This window comes from Truncatella angustata, assembly GCF_020726525.1.
Source record: "Truncatella angustata strain MPI-SDFR-AT-0073 chromosome Unknown BKA67scaffold_8, whole genome shotgun sequence".
NCBI classification, from domain to species: domain Eukaryota; kingdom Fungi; phylum Ascomycota; class Sordariomycetes; order Amphisphaeriales; family Sporocadaceae; genus Truncatella; species Truncatella angustata.
This window is the reverse complement of record NW_025763388.1, coordinates 1237729-1253531: the sequence shown is the minus strand read 5'-3', so window position 1 is coordinate 1253531 and position 15803 is coordinate 1237729. Positions and strand designations below refer to the sequence as shown.

Here is a 15803-nt window from a genome sequence, read left to right as displayed (position 1 = left end):
ACAACCACGGCTCCTCTTGCTGATCTGTACAGGGAGGGTTTTCTGGCTCACATTGCACACATCGAAATTGGCTTGTATATTCGGCTGTAGCAACCACTCGAGATTTCACATGCATGCAAATATCGCTAGGTCCTCCACGATGGTCATTGTTGTGTCCCGTAGTATGCTTCAGCCCTGTTAGTCAAAGAGCTGGGTGCTTCCGAATCATCTGGTACCTGGCGCTATGTGAGAAGTAGGCTCGGCGGTATTCTGCAACGGCCACACGCTTGGTCACCACGCGGTGATTTTGTCATTGCACCGCCAGGAAGAGTGGCCACGCCGCCGTTTGTTCTACTAGATGAAGGCGGTCTAGAATCATGCTTGGTGGCAAGCCCCAGGTTTTACCCCAGGGCCGTGAATTGACTCGATGTAAGCTACAATGATCATCTCGAGGAATGTGTCTGTAAATCTGAAGACGCGTAAGTGGGTGTTGCACACCCTCATCGATCCCATGAACGCTCCCGGCGGGTATCTAGTCTTCCCGGGGGTCTGTTTGGGCTGCCGTATACAGTGGTCACGCCTCTGTGCGATGGTGCAAAGAGTGCTAAGTCAGGGGAGTCTGCACGAACGGAACGCATCCATCCAAGTACCAAATAGCGTGACGCGCACGTCAAAGGGACTATTAACCTCGATCACCTGGGCATTGGCATTTTCAGGGCCTTTCGTCCTCCAATGTGACAATTGCGACTTAGTGACTGGATGTTCTAGCCACGGAACGCGGCCTGTTTAGGCGAGAAGGATCAGAGGTGGAGGAAGCGGCGAGCAATTCCGAAGATCATGTGCAAATACTGCATGATTCTCCTCCCGCGGGTCTCGCCTAGTAACCGAGCCCAGGTGTGGACAAGGTACCGGGAGGTTTATTGCTTAGATTAAATTGAACAAATAAATTGATGAGATTGATATTCTAGTTTAATTAATTTGAGTACACTTCGCCGGTGGTACATAAACTCGGAGATCGTTGAGCTGGATAATAGGTAACATGTTGCAAGAGATGCTCTTTTTATACTTTTATTGATGGCCATGCATTCTATTCGCGCTTTGATAGTTGCCCACGTGGTTGAAGCGAAAACCGCGTGGTTGGCTAGAAATGTACCATAGGATTACAGAACTCATTGAGACCTAGTAATCTTAGGTCTCGTTGTCGCTATTGGGATTTCAGATCGTTGGAATGATTCAAATGGGTTTGATCTAACTCAACACTACATAACTTTGTTCCCAGCGGATATGTGACAGAATCGCAAAGCACAGCTGCGCGTTCGCCGTTCGTCATGGCCTCTCCCGAAATAGACCGAGATTCTCCGTCCATACGAATCCACGCAATTAATGATGCATATTGCTTGCAGGCAGGCATGTACGTTTAGTGAGAACTCTTAGTGAGAACTCTTCAGTCCTGCAAGGCTACTGTTTAGTTGCTTCATCGGCTTTCGGACAAGTAGAATTCCAAGAGAACATAACGCACACCTAAATTAGGAAATCCAAACTCATCGATGCTTTGCAAGATCGGGCAAGATCTCTGCAAGGAAGGGTGCTGTACCATGACACCAATTCCTCAACATGTGGCACATTACTTGCCTTGCTCTGCAAACCCTGGTGAGTTACTGGTCACATTCGAAGTAGCCAATCTGTCGGGTTCTGTATTATCATATCACGTTACAGCGCAAGGCATATAGCAATGCCACAGTTTAATAAATGGCCCGATCAGAAAACTTCCAGACATGTAGGGCCCCTCAACCCATTCCGATTCAAAGATATTGAACTCCAAAGTCTCGTTTGTCACCCTTGCATTTGGCAGGAATAGCCCTGATAATACGGGAGAACGGACGAAGTCCCGGCGAATTTTCGAAAGGAAGATACCACGGTTAGGACTGTGGAGTTTGCTCTTACCTGGTCCTGGGATTGAACGATCCACCACACGCCCGAGCTGCTGGGCTGTTCAAAGTATTATTAGTCAAGTGAGGCCTCTCGCAAGCAGATGCCTTTCGATTCTTGAAAAGCATTACAGATGTGGAACATGACAGGAATCAAAGAGAGCAAAGTAGTAGTCCTGCAAAGCTGGCGCCAGCCAAGGCTTGATGGAAAGCAATTATTCTTCCACATTTTAAGCTTTGAGTGAGCTGCCCACGGGGAAGGCCTCCCCGCGCACCCGTTGCTGCAGCCCTGAGCGTCCGCTAAAACCTGGGGATGCAGTTCCACGAAATCCGGGTGCGTGGATACCAACCAAAACACGGCAGGGCACAGAAGCAATCGATATGCTTTCAATGCGCTGGCAACTTAGTGGAGGAGGCAGAATAGAAAGCAAAACGCTTTGATGGTGTAACTTGAGATCCAGGAGTCAGCAATTAAACTCGTCATGGTACATTCCGAGTGACTTTCAATGTGCTGAACTGGTCAATGGAGATGGGCTCCCATGATTCTTAGTTCTATCAGTTTGTGCCTCGACTTATTGGACCTTGCCCTGCGCCAGCCCTAAAAGCAAACATGTCGGAGTTCAAACCCGTGTTTGCGCTCGACGATTTCCACCAGATCGGTTCAGATGCAGAGCCACCTAGTCAGCCCTGCAAATCGGACTGTATAACACATTGCAACATAGCTGAACTGGGAGGGATATATCACCTCATGTTATCCCAGATAGACGACTTCGACTCTCGAGGTATGCTGTTGTGGCTCGTGTTTGTAAACATGCAAGCAGAGCGTCGGAGAGGCTGAAACTTTTGGAGAGCCCTGACGCTCGTCGTTGGCCAGAAGCAACGCCGGGCCGCTGAATGCATATCAGATATGCTTTGCTGTGCATAGTCGTGGCACGGCCCATGAGTGAGATATGATGTCTCGGGTGAAAATGACAATCAATTTATCTGGTCATTTTGGAACTTCGCGCAGCCTTGAGCATATCGGAGCTACATCCAGTAAACTATGTTCTACCTCTCTGGGAATATGGTTTTCGTATTGATTGCACTGTATCTGTACAGCCATGGGCTGCGGTACTGATACTTCGACACTTGATATCGTCAATAGATGTTGGTTTGTGATTGATTTCAAGCGGATGTTGAAGATTGTGGGGGGGGTTTCTTTTCCTGAGCTGGACTAATAATAACGATTCCATGATGACGGAATTCTCATAATTCTGTGTGGATTTGCAATTTCAACCATGGTCTAGCAACTCAGAAAATCCTCACATAACAGAACCGTTGAGTAGGCGCGCATCACGAATCCGTAGCAGTCCATGTAGTTGGTGATATTAGCGCCCGATAAGTTATTAAAGAGTTGTGATTGCCAAGATGCCCATTTCGATGTCTCACAGAACTACGGATCTGGCTCTTGCTCGTCTGACTTTCAGGAATTCAACGGGCTAGAAAAATTGCCCCACAGGGGCTGCAATCTTACCACAACATTGGTGCGCTTGCTTACCTGCTAATTCCCGGGAACTAAGGCATACGAAAAGTATATGCTGCTAGTCAGTGAAAACAATGCCATAAAGAGCGATGAGGAAAAAGAAAAGAAAAAGAAAAAGGTTCATATTGTCTCGAATATATCTGATTTTGGCAATGAGATATACTTTCGCATCGCAATTGCCAGAACGATTTTCTCTTATGTGAGCGGAGCTGAAGCTACAGAAGCGTCCCGTACCGCTGAAATGATTCTGATTTGATCCTGATATGTTTCTGATGTGCATATTTGGCGGGGTGTGTTCGTTTTTGGAAAGATATTTAAGCACAACAATCAACTATGACGTTCTAACCATATAGTTCTAACCATCCATTTATAAGGAAATCCGTGTGCTGTAGGCAAGATAGATACTCTGCTGAGTTTTGAAAGCGTTATTTATCGCAAAAGGCATAACCGTTTCGAACCCCATTGGGCTGTCACGAAAGCGGTTAACGCCTGCGAGCTGGGTGAGACCCCACATGGCTTGACCGGGGAACTAAACCTTGCTTCTACATAGAATCCGGGGAAGGCAGCCGGACTAAATGTCATAAATGACAAGATAGTGTGAGGAGATCACTATCGACAGCGGCTGGCCAGAAAAAAAAAAATCAATTCACCACCCATGTTGATCAATCAGATGAATTCAACCTTTTTGCTTTGTTCGAATCATGTTTCGCAATTTGCGTAAATGTGGTCAAGAGATTGGCATGTACTGGAAGTATACACACGAGCATATTCACTACTTTTCCTCGCCGCCATGATTGCAACCCAGCAATAAATTGAAGTTTATTTGTTAAAGCGCGAATCAATAAATCGCAATTTTTAGTGGCTAACACGCTAATATATTGCTACAGAAGTCTCTCGGGCTTCCAGAAAGGTCGTCATTCTTCCAGGGGTACGGCTATTTGCTTCCCTAATTCCGGTCGAGCGTCTTACATACCCCTCCCCCCTCGTCACCGAGATGTCTTTTTAGGATAAGGTCAATACACACCCAACTGCCACAAAGCACACCACCACACACCATGCGCTAGCCTGCCTGCCACTCTCCTCTTCTGTCTTGACCTTTGTCTCGTGGGGGTCGTCACATCCCGCGTTTGCATTCCCATACCTGCCCACCCCCCTAAGCACGAGAAGGATGAGGAGGCTCGTCTTTGCCAGAACCAGAGCAGTAACACGCCCCCCCACCCATATCAACGGAGAGCCGTTGCAAATTGTTCCTACCGACACGTGTAGCCGCAGGTGTTTTCGTTTGTTGGTGAATAGGACCCCCTATCATTATATTTCACAGCTTGCTCCTCAGCTCAAATTTGATTAAGAGAAGTTAATTGAGCCCACCTGCGGTAGAGGTGCAATAATATCGCTCTCTCACATAGCAGGTGGTATGATCTGTTGATGAAGTACGTAGCACCTAAATTAGAGTGCTTGTCAAGCGACGCGCCCATGCTCCCGGCGGAGCGGGACGCACCCCTGATCAACAGGCGAGTGTGCCCACCTCGCGATAATATCTGGTCACGATGTACAAAACGCGGCTGTTTGAGAGTTCTCGGCCCTAGAGTCTATCCTTTGAAGTCCGAGCTAGTCGGGTATTAATGCAATACTATGGGGATTGTCAAAGCGACGGACCATACAATTTCTCGAATCTTTGCACATGTGGTGATATTGGATTCAGGGGCTTGCGGTGTAGAATAAATCCCCACATAGTCAAAGCTGATAATTACCATGTATCCCACGCTCGAGTGCACCCCACGTCGAAAGTGTCCCAACGCTGTATCAGGAACATGTCAATGATTTTATCACGGAAATAGTGCAGCCCAGTAAGGTGTCGCGCCAAAGGAAATTGAAAATGGTTTCTAGAATACCAAATCGAACCCTGCTCAATACTGATCACTTACTGCCTGCCCAATATGGAAACGACGCCGTGGTCGTTTGACCGATAACGCGATAAGAGGAAATATGAAAGGAATTCAAATCCTTGCGCATATTCGACATGGAAGGGCATCTGGACCGGTCAGTGGTGCCCGCCTGTATGTTGACAAGAACGTGGCATGCCTACCCACAGTTATTGCCTGTTGACGGATAATGTACCATCAGAACTGACAAGGCTGCGAGACGGGTCTCTTAAAGACCTCGGTCTGTATGAGAGCAGGCAACATTTTGTAAATGGGTTACTCGGTCTCTTTGGTATGGGTTTCACGCCTTTCGATAGAAAATCCAACATCGGCAACAAGCCCATTTGTGATGCTTAACCCATCAATTCGAATTGTACCATATCACGGATAGCTTGCGCAAAATAGACACTCAGGCTTTTGTGTTCGCAACGCGCATTTTATCGTGATTGCCTTAAGCGACTGCGGTCTATTTGGAGAGCCGGTATGTCGATAATGATCAATGTGATAAAGTTTGAAGCCGGCAGCTTTGCAACGGCTGTGGCACCGGAATCGAAGCCGTAATGACCAAAGCCGCGGAGTGAGATTCTCGATTGGTGGAGGTATCCCGACGTGGGACGCCATGGCTGACGCAGCAAATCAATGAGAATGCTAGTTGACCATGTGTGATAGGACATCAGTGTCAAGCATCGCTGAGGGGTCCAACGACCCGTGAATAATACGAAGCGCGATGCCCGGATCACTACGCATGATTTGACAAGAAGAAAGCCAATGTGAGACGAATGCTTGTTTTCTTTTCGGTCCTTATGAGTAATGCCTGTCACGAGTTCTGTCACGAAGAGCATCCGCCGCCTTGTCGGAAACGAGCGCCATTGTCGCGGGAAATTGCTTTTGCTCAAAGCTCGTGATGGTGTGCTTTAGCCGACGACAAGGACGTTACGAGCAGCTGTGGCTGACGTTCAATCGCTCCGTTCAGCGCTGACCATGACATGGCAATACCCTCAAGACAAGACAGCTCACGGTAATTGGTATTGGTTGTGGGGATAACTACAAACCGCGGGGTACTCTGGCCTACATTATAAGCCACCCCGAGGCTGAGTAGCGAAAACGTTCAGCTGACCATGAGTTTTATGCATAGAAATGACGGTCGCAGTTGCTGGTATGAGGTAATTCTCTAGCTACCCCCAATCCGTTCAAAAACCCCCCCACCAAGACATGCTCACGGGGACGAAAATGGCCAGCGCATCGACAGTAAACCCACGGGATCCTTGGTAACCGCCTGGTGGGATGATTGATGTGCTGTAACGAGTATCATGCTGATCTTTGCATAATGAATTTGACCGCGCATGTGTCTAGCTACCTCGTCGCATCAGTCGCCTCGGTATCTGGTAACAAAGTCGAGCCCGAACGCTTGCGGCCTGAGAGGAACCAGCCTCGACCCATTCCCACTGGATTAGATCTGCTGTACCCCCCATAACTGTACACAACTGTGTTGGCAGGCATGTGGTCTGAAGATAGCCCTCCATATTTCCTTTTGATAGGAAGAGCTCCCTCGCTGGAGGCGCCCGGGCCCAGTTCCATTACCAGCTATAGCAAGGTCTTGTTACTGCGGGGGAAACAAGAATCCTGAAAAGCGTCACGGGGCCATGATCTGTGGCAACACTGACATTTGCATTGGAAACAGAGCCAACGAGAATCAGTAGCCCGGGGCACGTCACATCTGGAACCTGTGCCACAGAGCTCGTTGAGGGCATCGCCGTGACCATTCCAGGGAACTCACTGTCGATCAGCCGAATCGAGTACCATGCACCCTCTCCTGGAGTAATTCGTGTGTCCCGTATGCCAATCACTGATACATGTAACAGCCAACACTCACATTTGCAGTCAGTTGCTACACTCGAGATGTGGGAATGACAGTTGGCACGACATGCATTCAAAGTAGATAGCCAATTTCCCTGTGATCACATGGATTCTTACACATCTATCCCCATGGAGGCTCATGCTTCCGCTTTTGTTCTTTTCAAATTTAAGTTGTTGCAAAGAGGAACTCATCAAATGACGAGAACGATGCCAGATGTGGCAACGTTGGAACCATGAGTGCATGCCAGTTTGATGTTTTCGGGGAAGTAGGAACGCTGGCCCTAGCGCACTACCGCTTAAACGCCAGGCTATAGGGATTTCCCATCAAAGCTGCAGGCTCTTCAATCGACAGTAGTTGAAGGCCTTCATCGGATTGTATGCTCCACGCCGTATACATGGAACGCCATCAGAGTGACGACTGAGATTCTCTTGTTTCTGACCGATTGCTAGATATTGTATTTATTCCCCTTTAGCCGCTAGGGTTGAAACTCTAGTTACCGAAAGACGAAAACATGGAACTGAGTCATGATGGGAATATTTGATACTCATAGCACTCTTGTTGAACTCTCGCCATGACACGGGAATATGGCCTGTGGGTCAGACTCGTTTAAGTTGGGAAGAATAGGTTTACCACAGTAGTTAATTGTTCAAGGCGGGATCACCAAAACGGGACATATCGACATGTTATGGCCCGTATGCATATTATGTGTGATGGCCAGATCTCAAGTTAACGCAAAGCTTCTATGCTGCTTTGGCCTCGCGAGGGTTCAACCCGGGCCACGATGGAAAGCGCATCAACGCGCCTGGTTGTGTCTAGTTTCTCTCAGATTTGATTACTAGACGCTGCCCAAGGACCAGACTCTCTTTGAGTACGGAGTGTGCGGAGAAACTGTCACGTTCTTCCAGTGCTGAAACATCGAGACCAATTGAGGAGAGGCTGGACTTTTTACGACGGTGGACACAGAAGCCCACTTGTACTCACGAGCCCAGCAACGAGGTCACAGATTGACTGTGAGAAGCTCTGCGCAGTGGATCATACGCGTTGTTGCCGACGAGCCTTGGTGGATGAAGAAAACGCCGGATTGGATTTGACCGGATTTGTCCCGGCGCTTTGTTTGTGAAGAGGCTGTTAGTGCATTGCCTCATGGGATGATTGCTACTTGATGGGTGTCTAGTCAGAGCGCTAGATTGTGCGTCTAACTTTTTGGGGAGATGCGCTAGATGGCCGGCACAGAGAAGTCTAGGCTCCTTGCCAGAAGGACCGCGGTGAAAAGGCGGTACTTTGGGTGCTCAGTGTCTCCCACATCCCCAAGAGCCAGTTCTACCCCTTGATCCCGGTTGCGCCACCCACTTGTGCTGGGAAGAGATCCAGACTGGACGTACCAGGCCTCTCAAACCTGATTCAGAGGTACGTACATGCAAGTATCTCGTCGTTGCAAGTTACGACAGGGGCCCAGCGCGGTACTTGCTGGCTTGGAAGTACGTACCCGACCTACCAGGTGCTTTGGTTCTTGTCGAAATCCAGGGCCCCATGGAAATCAAATGGGAATTGATTGATGTCCAGTACCTCCGTACCCTTCCCACCAGCCGACGCCTCTCCGCTCCCTCATATTAACCCATTCAACGCACACACATAACACACACCTCCACACCTACATAGTCTTTCATACATATGTACACTCAACCCACATCTAGTCGTCTGGTCTAATTCTCCTCAACTCCAGATTTCACTAACGAGGTTGCACTTTACAACCAGACTCCGCCGCCTTTCAGAGACAAGGGCAACGACAACGACGACGACGCCGCCAACTACTACCACCACCACTACTACTACGGACCCCCGTCGCTCCAGCTCGGAAGCATCCTTTCGCCTCGTATCACCGTCACCTCATCGGCGTATCGACGACCTCTACTGTTCTACGAAATACCAGAGGCGCATTCTTCGACAGCAATTGTATTCTACTGTCGATGACTACTTAGGCCAATGAATAAGCATTGACCTTTTCTACGACTGCGCACTGAAATCTTCGCGACCTTTGCTCGCGAAACCACATTGCCGTAACAGTGCACCCACCCCCACATCATTCTGCTTGCAGCCGGGCAGCACGATCCGCCAACATGCCCAGTAAAACGGAAGGCTTGGTCCTTACAGTGGATCCTCATGTCCTCCACAAGGTCGACACTGAGAACCCGGAGAACTTCTTCAGCATTTGGGCCCGTAAGTCGCCTCGGTGGCACAGTCAACCGCACTGCTGCCCCGTGACCATCGCCGCCACAACAGCTACTAACGCGTGTTCCTAGTATTTTCCAGATGTGCCGACTCCGTCGAACAAGGTCGGCGGTTAGAGAACCTCAGCTGGAGGTTATGGAATCGTGAGGTCCAATGTTGTGCCGCACAGACGAAAGAGCAGGAAAGCCACGCCACATCCTTCCCCAAGGACATCCCCAGTGGATATGCTCCCGAGATGCCTCAACTTTCTGGCAGTGTTGATTCAGCCATTGACGACGATGAGGATGCCGTCGAGTTCTCCTCTGAGCTGGAGCCCGTGGACATCCTACGACCCGCAATCGTACGACACGACTCTTGCGCTAGCAGCCAGAGCCGTGGCCGTGAGCGTCATATCACCTCAGACCACCTCGAGAGAATGGTCTGCACCATTATTCAAGAGACCGAGCCTAACTTGAACCCTCTCCCTGAGATCAGCTCCCCCTCGATAGAGCCAGAGTCAGATGAGTCGCAGTCTGCATTCTCGCCTGATACACAAGAGGTTCTTGAGTCTCCTACTACACCAGCCACCGAGCCCATGTGTTACTCGACTGGAAATGCGGAGACCGATCCTTCAGAGCTTGCATCATCCGCCAACACATACAACACACAAGTCATCCGCGGCTTCTCTCCCTCGCAGTTGCCTATCCCATCCCTGCGAATTATGAGCCAGGAGTTCATGAAGGCCTCGGAATCTACCGCTATTCCCGAGCCCCAGTCTTCCCCAGCGCACAAGCCTGTACAGCTTAAGAAGCAGCCTGCCAAGTTTGCACTTGGTGGCTCTTCTGGTGACGAGTCGTCGCCCAGCCTCGAGGTTCGCCAGCCTATGATTCAACAAGCCAAGAAGAAGGGCATGTTTTCCATTGGCGAATCCTCTGGCTCCAACGGAGATGAGACGCCTTCACTGAAGAGCGCTATGCATTCGGCAAGGCCCAGCTCTCTACTTAACACGCAGAAGAAACAGGCATCCTTCAGTAACCAGGTTACTACCCGCACCATTCAGACTCCCAGCGACCAAAGCGATAGTTACATGGATGAAAGCGCCATCGACGACGATGATGAGGACTCTGAATGGGAGGACTCCATCGAGGAGAGCGGCAAGTCTAGCATAGACGACCCTGTCACCTTCAAGCGTGTTCCCTCCAAGCCCAACTTAACTTCGCAGCGATCCTTGATCAGCCTCATGTTTGCGGGTCAGGATCAACGCGCCAGTGGCCTTAACAACCACGTTTCCCACTCGACCTCGGCCCTCCCTCAGCGAGCTCGCTCATACCATGGCGGGCAGGCATCTCAGGCAGTAGCCTCCCCCAATGACTCCGATGACAATGGTCTGGAGATGAACATGAGAAGAAACCAGCGACGTGCACCCCTGCGACCCATCAATGAGATACCTCGTTCCACTGCTCAGCCAATCATGACCACTATCCAGAGCAATCATCAGGCCGCTCTCTCCCCACGAACCACTCGACGCAACATGCTGGCCACGGAGCTTACCGAATCACTTCGACGACACCTCCTTTGGGAACGTCAGCACAAGTCTTCCACCGCTAACGCCGTCCTGAAGAGGCGCCACACTTCTCATGACGTTGCCAATCTGAAGCAATATCCTGAGAAGTCTTACATGGGCAAGGACAACAGCCAGACTATCACCGAGGAGCAGAATGCCAGCAGTTGGAACCAGGTCCTCGAGAGAGATGCACTTGGTGGATACAACGCTCAAGGCTGGTAAAAGGCCGATCCCATCACCCATCACCTATCTACACAGTCGGTTCCTCATCGACTTATTCGAGTCGCTACTAGCACTCGCCGGCAGATCATCACTGCCTTGTACATTGATTCTATTTGATCATAGCATTGCGAAGGTACTTGATTTTTCATGACACCTACTCATGCATTCCGGGCGTTTCAAGCATATGGCTTCTTCATAGACCATAGTCATGACCGGCATAACGACAAAAAGGTTTACCTGGCATCGCTGCCCGAAGCATGCTCGCCGTGGATATTGGCGACTTGTTCGAATCATTTGACACATTTTTGGCGTTGTCACATTATGATACCACGTTTGATTTTGGTTTTACGCAGCTGAACCCTGAATGGGCAGTTGTCTTGTCTTACTATTGCTGCTTCAAAGCAGCTTTGCATGTCTCGGAAAATTAGTAGTGTAATCTACACGAGTATTGGGGCAACCCATTGGCTGCTCATTGTAATCCTCGCCTCGAAGATGGCCAGAGGAAGAACAAAAGCAGCATGGGCAACGGTCATTGGAATTGAGAATTGGCGGAGCATAGGAAGTGCGGAGATTGAAAAGCAAGACGTCCATGACCTACTAAAAACAGAGCAAAAGCATCAAAAGCCCTACAAAACATGAATAAAAGCGCATGATACAAAATATTCTGTCTCTGAATTCTATTTCTGTGTGATGTTTAATGAGTCGTCAGACGACGTTGTACTCCAAGTTTCCAGCATTTTATTAATCCTCCGAAATGGTTGACCTACCACATGGCCCCTGGGCCTTCTTCGCTGCAAACGCCTCGGTATCAAAGTACACAGGCATGAGCTGTTGGGCATTCCAGGAAGAGGCGCAACATGTTACCCTTTAAGGTTTTTGCGTAACAGTCACGAGGTCATTCACTTATGTACAGTCAAACTGTGCCTTCAGAGTCGTGATAAGGTTGCAGCACAATGAAAGTATCATCAAAACCAAATGCAGTAATACCTTCAAACAGATATGCATAGCCATAGTCTCAGGGGGCTCGATGCGGTAGTGACAAGGATTGCGAAATACATATCGATCGATTCGGTTTGCGCGGTTCCCCCCAGATTGAGCTTGTTTCCCTCCAGGTTTTTCCCCGGATGCGTCATGGGCTTGGCAATATAAACCATAAAAACCGGTAACATAAATATTACCCCATACAATTTCTTTGTGTAGCCGCGATTTATACTCCCCCTAAGAATCACGAGGTTCCCGCCAGGAAAGGGATATGGGGAGGGGGATAAAAACTAAACTCGAATAAACATTAATGTGCGGAAACTCTCTGTATTGGCATGATAGCATTGATGTCCGAGGTCAGACTTCTGATCATGTCTTGCTTTGTGGGTGACTGCTGAAATGAGAATGCCTTTGCGTGGTGGGGTTGCGTGGTTACAGTACGTAGCTCGGCAGCCAGCAGTCTTTGCCACAGGTAACGTCGGGCGCTGTCCACGTGCTAACGATGAAGCAGTTCTAGATTTGAGGGCAACGCCCCGGGTAAGGCAACATGACATGCTTCCAGTCAAGTGCACTGTGCCCCTTTCCAAAAAAAAAAAAAAAAAAAAAAAAAAAAAAAAAAAAAAAAAAACTCGGGATGGAATGATCACCTCAACAATCTTGTGTCAATTGAGGCGCTGGATTGTTTGGGCCATCGTAGTCAATCGTTTGTTTCTCCAAGTACGGAGTAGTGGGCGGCGTCTCCACCCTCGAATAAATCCTGGTTGTCGATATCACAATCCGGTTGGCCCCCCCAGCTTGTAAGAGAATCTCTGTCGTCACAGCTGCTTGCCACGCTGCATCTTGGACCCTTGATCGACCATTCAGTGGAACACTGTCCTACCAAATTGGCAAGTCTGGGCCTCGATGCGGGGACGCTTTTGTTTCGAGACAGGACATCTCTTCCAACTACTTGTTGTTGGGAGAAATTCCGGATCTCCCGAAATTGCCCGAGCAGCCTGCTGATCATTTTTCAACACAGCGGAAATCATGGCACAACAGCGCCCGCCCGGCAGGACAAGCACACGAGCTGTCTGTACAGATCTGTATCTCCAGTGATCTCCACAGATGATCCCAATCTGCGCGCGGGGGACAATAGATCTACGGGGTAGCCATACTCCAAAAAATACTGTCTTCTGCTTCACGAGATATGGAACCAGTATATTTCCACATTCGTCGGTCAATTGTCGGTTAGGATTTTGTCCGACTTTCGTATATTTGCGAGTACTTTTGCTTAGTTCTGACACCTACCCGCGACACACCCCCACGTTCTATCTATCATAGACCGCCGCTTTGAGGGCCACAGATGTTTCTCGTTGCGACGGTACGGGCCTTAATACAGACCACATCATCTTTAGAGGTTGCAGAGTATCCAGGTCAGAAAATAGGCGTCCATGCTGTTGTCGCCGACTACCTTGCCCGGAATGACCAGATCCGCGAGCTGTTCAACCCTGACGCGACAACTAGCAATGGGCTGTGCTGCTTCGGTATCGAGTAATGCTTTCGTTTGTCGCGGTAGTATTGATATAGGCGGTACACTCGCTACACGTCGCTCGCTATGCATAGGGCATAGGGCATAGTACGTCCTATGCGCTGTCATTCACCGTCCTCCAGGCCTATCACTGACAGTGCATCCGCGCCAATGAGATATACTCAAGTCAAATAGACATCACGTTATGCAATGCAAGTTTGCTCTACGCGTCCAAAAACCCACCTCTTTAGACAACCCTTGGCCGCATCTGTCAAAATCTCTGGCATGCGCTTGAATGCACCTCGCGATTCAGTTCTGGGCTGCAGCCTCATCAAAGCGTCATCGTCAACCAAGTCCACGCTTGTGGCACTTGTTTACAAACTGTGCATGATCACGTACAGTCTCAGCGGTGGGATAGTAAAACAGCTCCCTGCTGCGTTGAACCCCGCTCTCATGGTGGGATGGTTCAACCTGCAGAGCTATGACAAACGAGTTTCTATGCGATATGTACACCTTCTTTTCGAGCGTTTATCCCTCACCTGAAGTATGGTACGATGGCATTGGGGCAGAATGGGGCACCAGCATTTCCAATCATCCACAAAACCGCGCGAGCGACGGTCAAATAGAAAACATGAGCGCATCTCATTGGCAAACAGCAAGGGATTACCATTAGACACCTCACTTCACCTTTACAACCCAGTCAGTGTCCGGCCCGTCGCGACTTCTTGTGTAGCGGTTGGTCCGGAGGTTGTGCTCAAGCTGCCCCCGGACGCCTGGGCCTGCCACCGTCCCACACCCTGTCTCTGCATCTCGTTTAAGGTAGGGTGACAGACAGATCAAAGCACAAACTCTATGCAAGTGATAAGCCTTTTCATCGCTACCGCTGCTGCGACAAGCTCTACTTTGCGTGCTACGTTGGTCGAATCAGAGTTCATATAAACCCTTGTTCGCTCTGCCGCTCACCGACTTTTTGACTGTTTTTGAACAGCCTATCGCCAGAACGTCACCCCCACTCGGACTATACAACTTGCCACGCGACTTTAGAATAGACGCTGCAAAAGTAGGCGTTCGAGGGGACGCAAATCTGTGTTAAAGAAAAATTAAATCATGCTGCTAAAGTATCGTTGGCGTTCGCCTTAATTCCTGATAAGGCAACAAGTCTTCACGACGTTTGCCTATCTGGGATTTCCACGTTTTGTTTGTTTCTAGCCTTCTTCTGACTGACTACGCATGCATTCATAGTGGCCATTCCACGCTACGAGAACCCAAAGGTGCGCAGCTGCTGCATTACGCATGTCGGAATTCTTTGGCTTCGGTAGCTTTGTAGGTATCACTGGAATATCGCCTGTGAGAAATTTGGACATGATCACAGCGAGCTTCAGTATTCCCTCATCGACATCCACCATATGATTTCCTCTCATCATTTAACAGTCATCCGCATCATGGGGACTTGTTTCCGTGGGGTGTCAGCTATAGCAGACCCCGCTTCCACGCGCGGAGACATAGCTCGAGACGCAACCATTGGATTGCAACAGTCAAAAACATAGTGTCCTGACGTCGTTACATGATAATCATTGATTGTTGAACATAGTTGTGCGACGGAGTAGAGACGGACCAATGATATCTCAACTATATTGTTGCGGCTGGGTGGATTCTCAGCCTCAAGACGAACAAGGTTATACTACGCTGCTCTTGTTCAAATACTGAGTCAAGCACGATGGATTTTGCACCACAATAAAATACACCGATCAAATATTTGTATTTTATCTCAAATGATCGAATACATAGGAACGACGCCAGCAGGACGCCACCATCCAATCCGGGCTCCAGGGTTTCGACGGATATTCATGTTTATATCCACCGCTGATCGGTCCTTCATTGGCACAATGTCGGTAGCGACTCGGTCGAGCTCTGGACGCTGCATGGCCGGCCTTTTCGACCCGAACCAGCTGTCAAAGCCATGCTACAGCTCTCTAGTTTTCCTCTACCTGACTAGCAAATAAAGCCGAGTTCCCACAGGACTTCTGGAAGAATTCTGGCGCCGTTCCTATCGTCAGGGCCTAAGGTTGAACTAGATCACCAAATACGGAAATTACAGCCTTTACTGTGTAC

The 15803-nt window shown here is 49.3% G+C and overlaps 2 protein-coding genes across 2 annotated transcripts; both read left to right on the top strand.

The window, feature by feature from the left end:
• Positions 1 to 418: 418 nt before the first annotated feature.
• On the top strand, positions 419 to 1633 carry BKA67DRAFT_539533 (uncharacterized protein; the record flags this gene model as incomplete). Its single annotated transcript, XM_046100654.1, has 5 exons — positions 419 to 625; positions 748 to 884; positions 948 to 1013; positions 1259 to 1390; positions 1510 to 1633. 5 exons carry the CDS (start codon positions 419 to 421, stop codon positions 1631 to 1633), a joined length of 666 nt encoding a protein of 221 aa, XP_045954197.1.
• Positions 1634 to 9326: 7693 nt separating this feature from the next.
• BKA67DRAFT_662455 (uncharacterized protein) lies at positions 9327 to 11203 on the top strand (the record flags this gene model as incomplete). The annotated part of the gene is made up of 2 exons (XM_046108003.1): positions 9327 to 9426; positions 9510 to 11203. 2 exons carry the CDS (start codon positions 9327 to 9329, stop codon positions 11201 to 11203), a joined length of 1794 nt encoding a protein of 597 aa, XP_045954196.1.
• Between the last annotated feature and the right edge of the window lie 4600 nt (positions 11204 to 15803).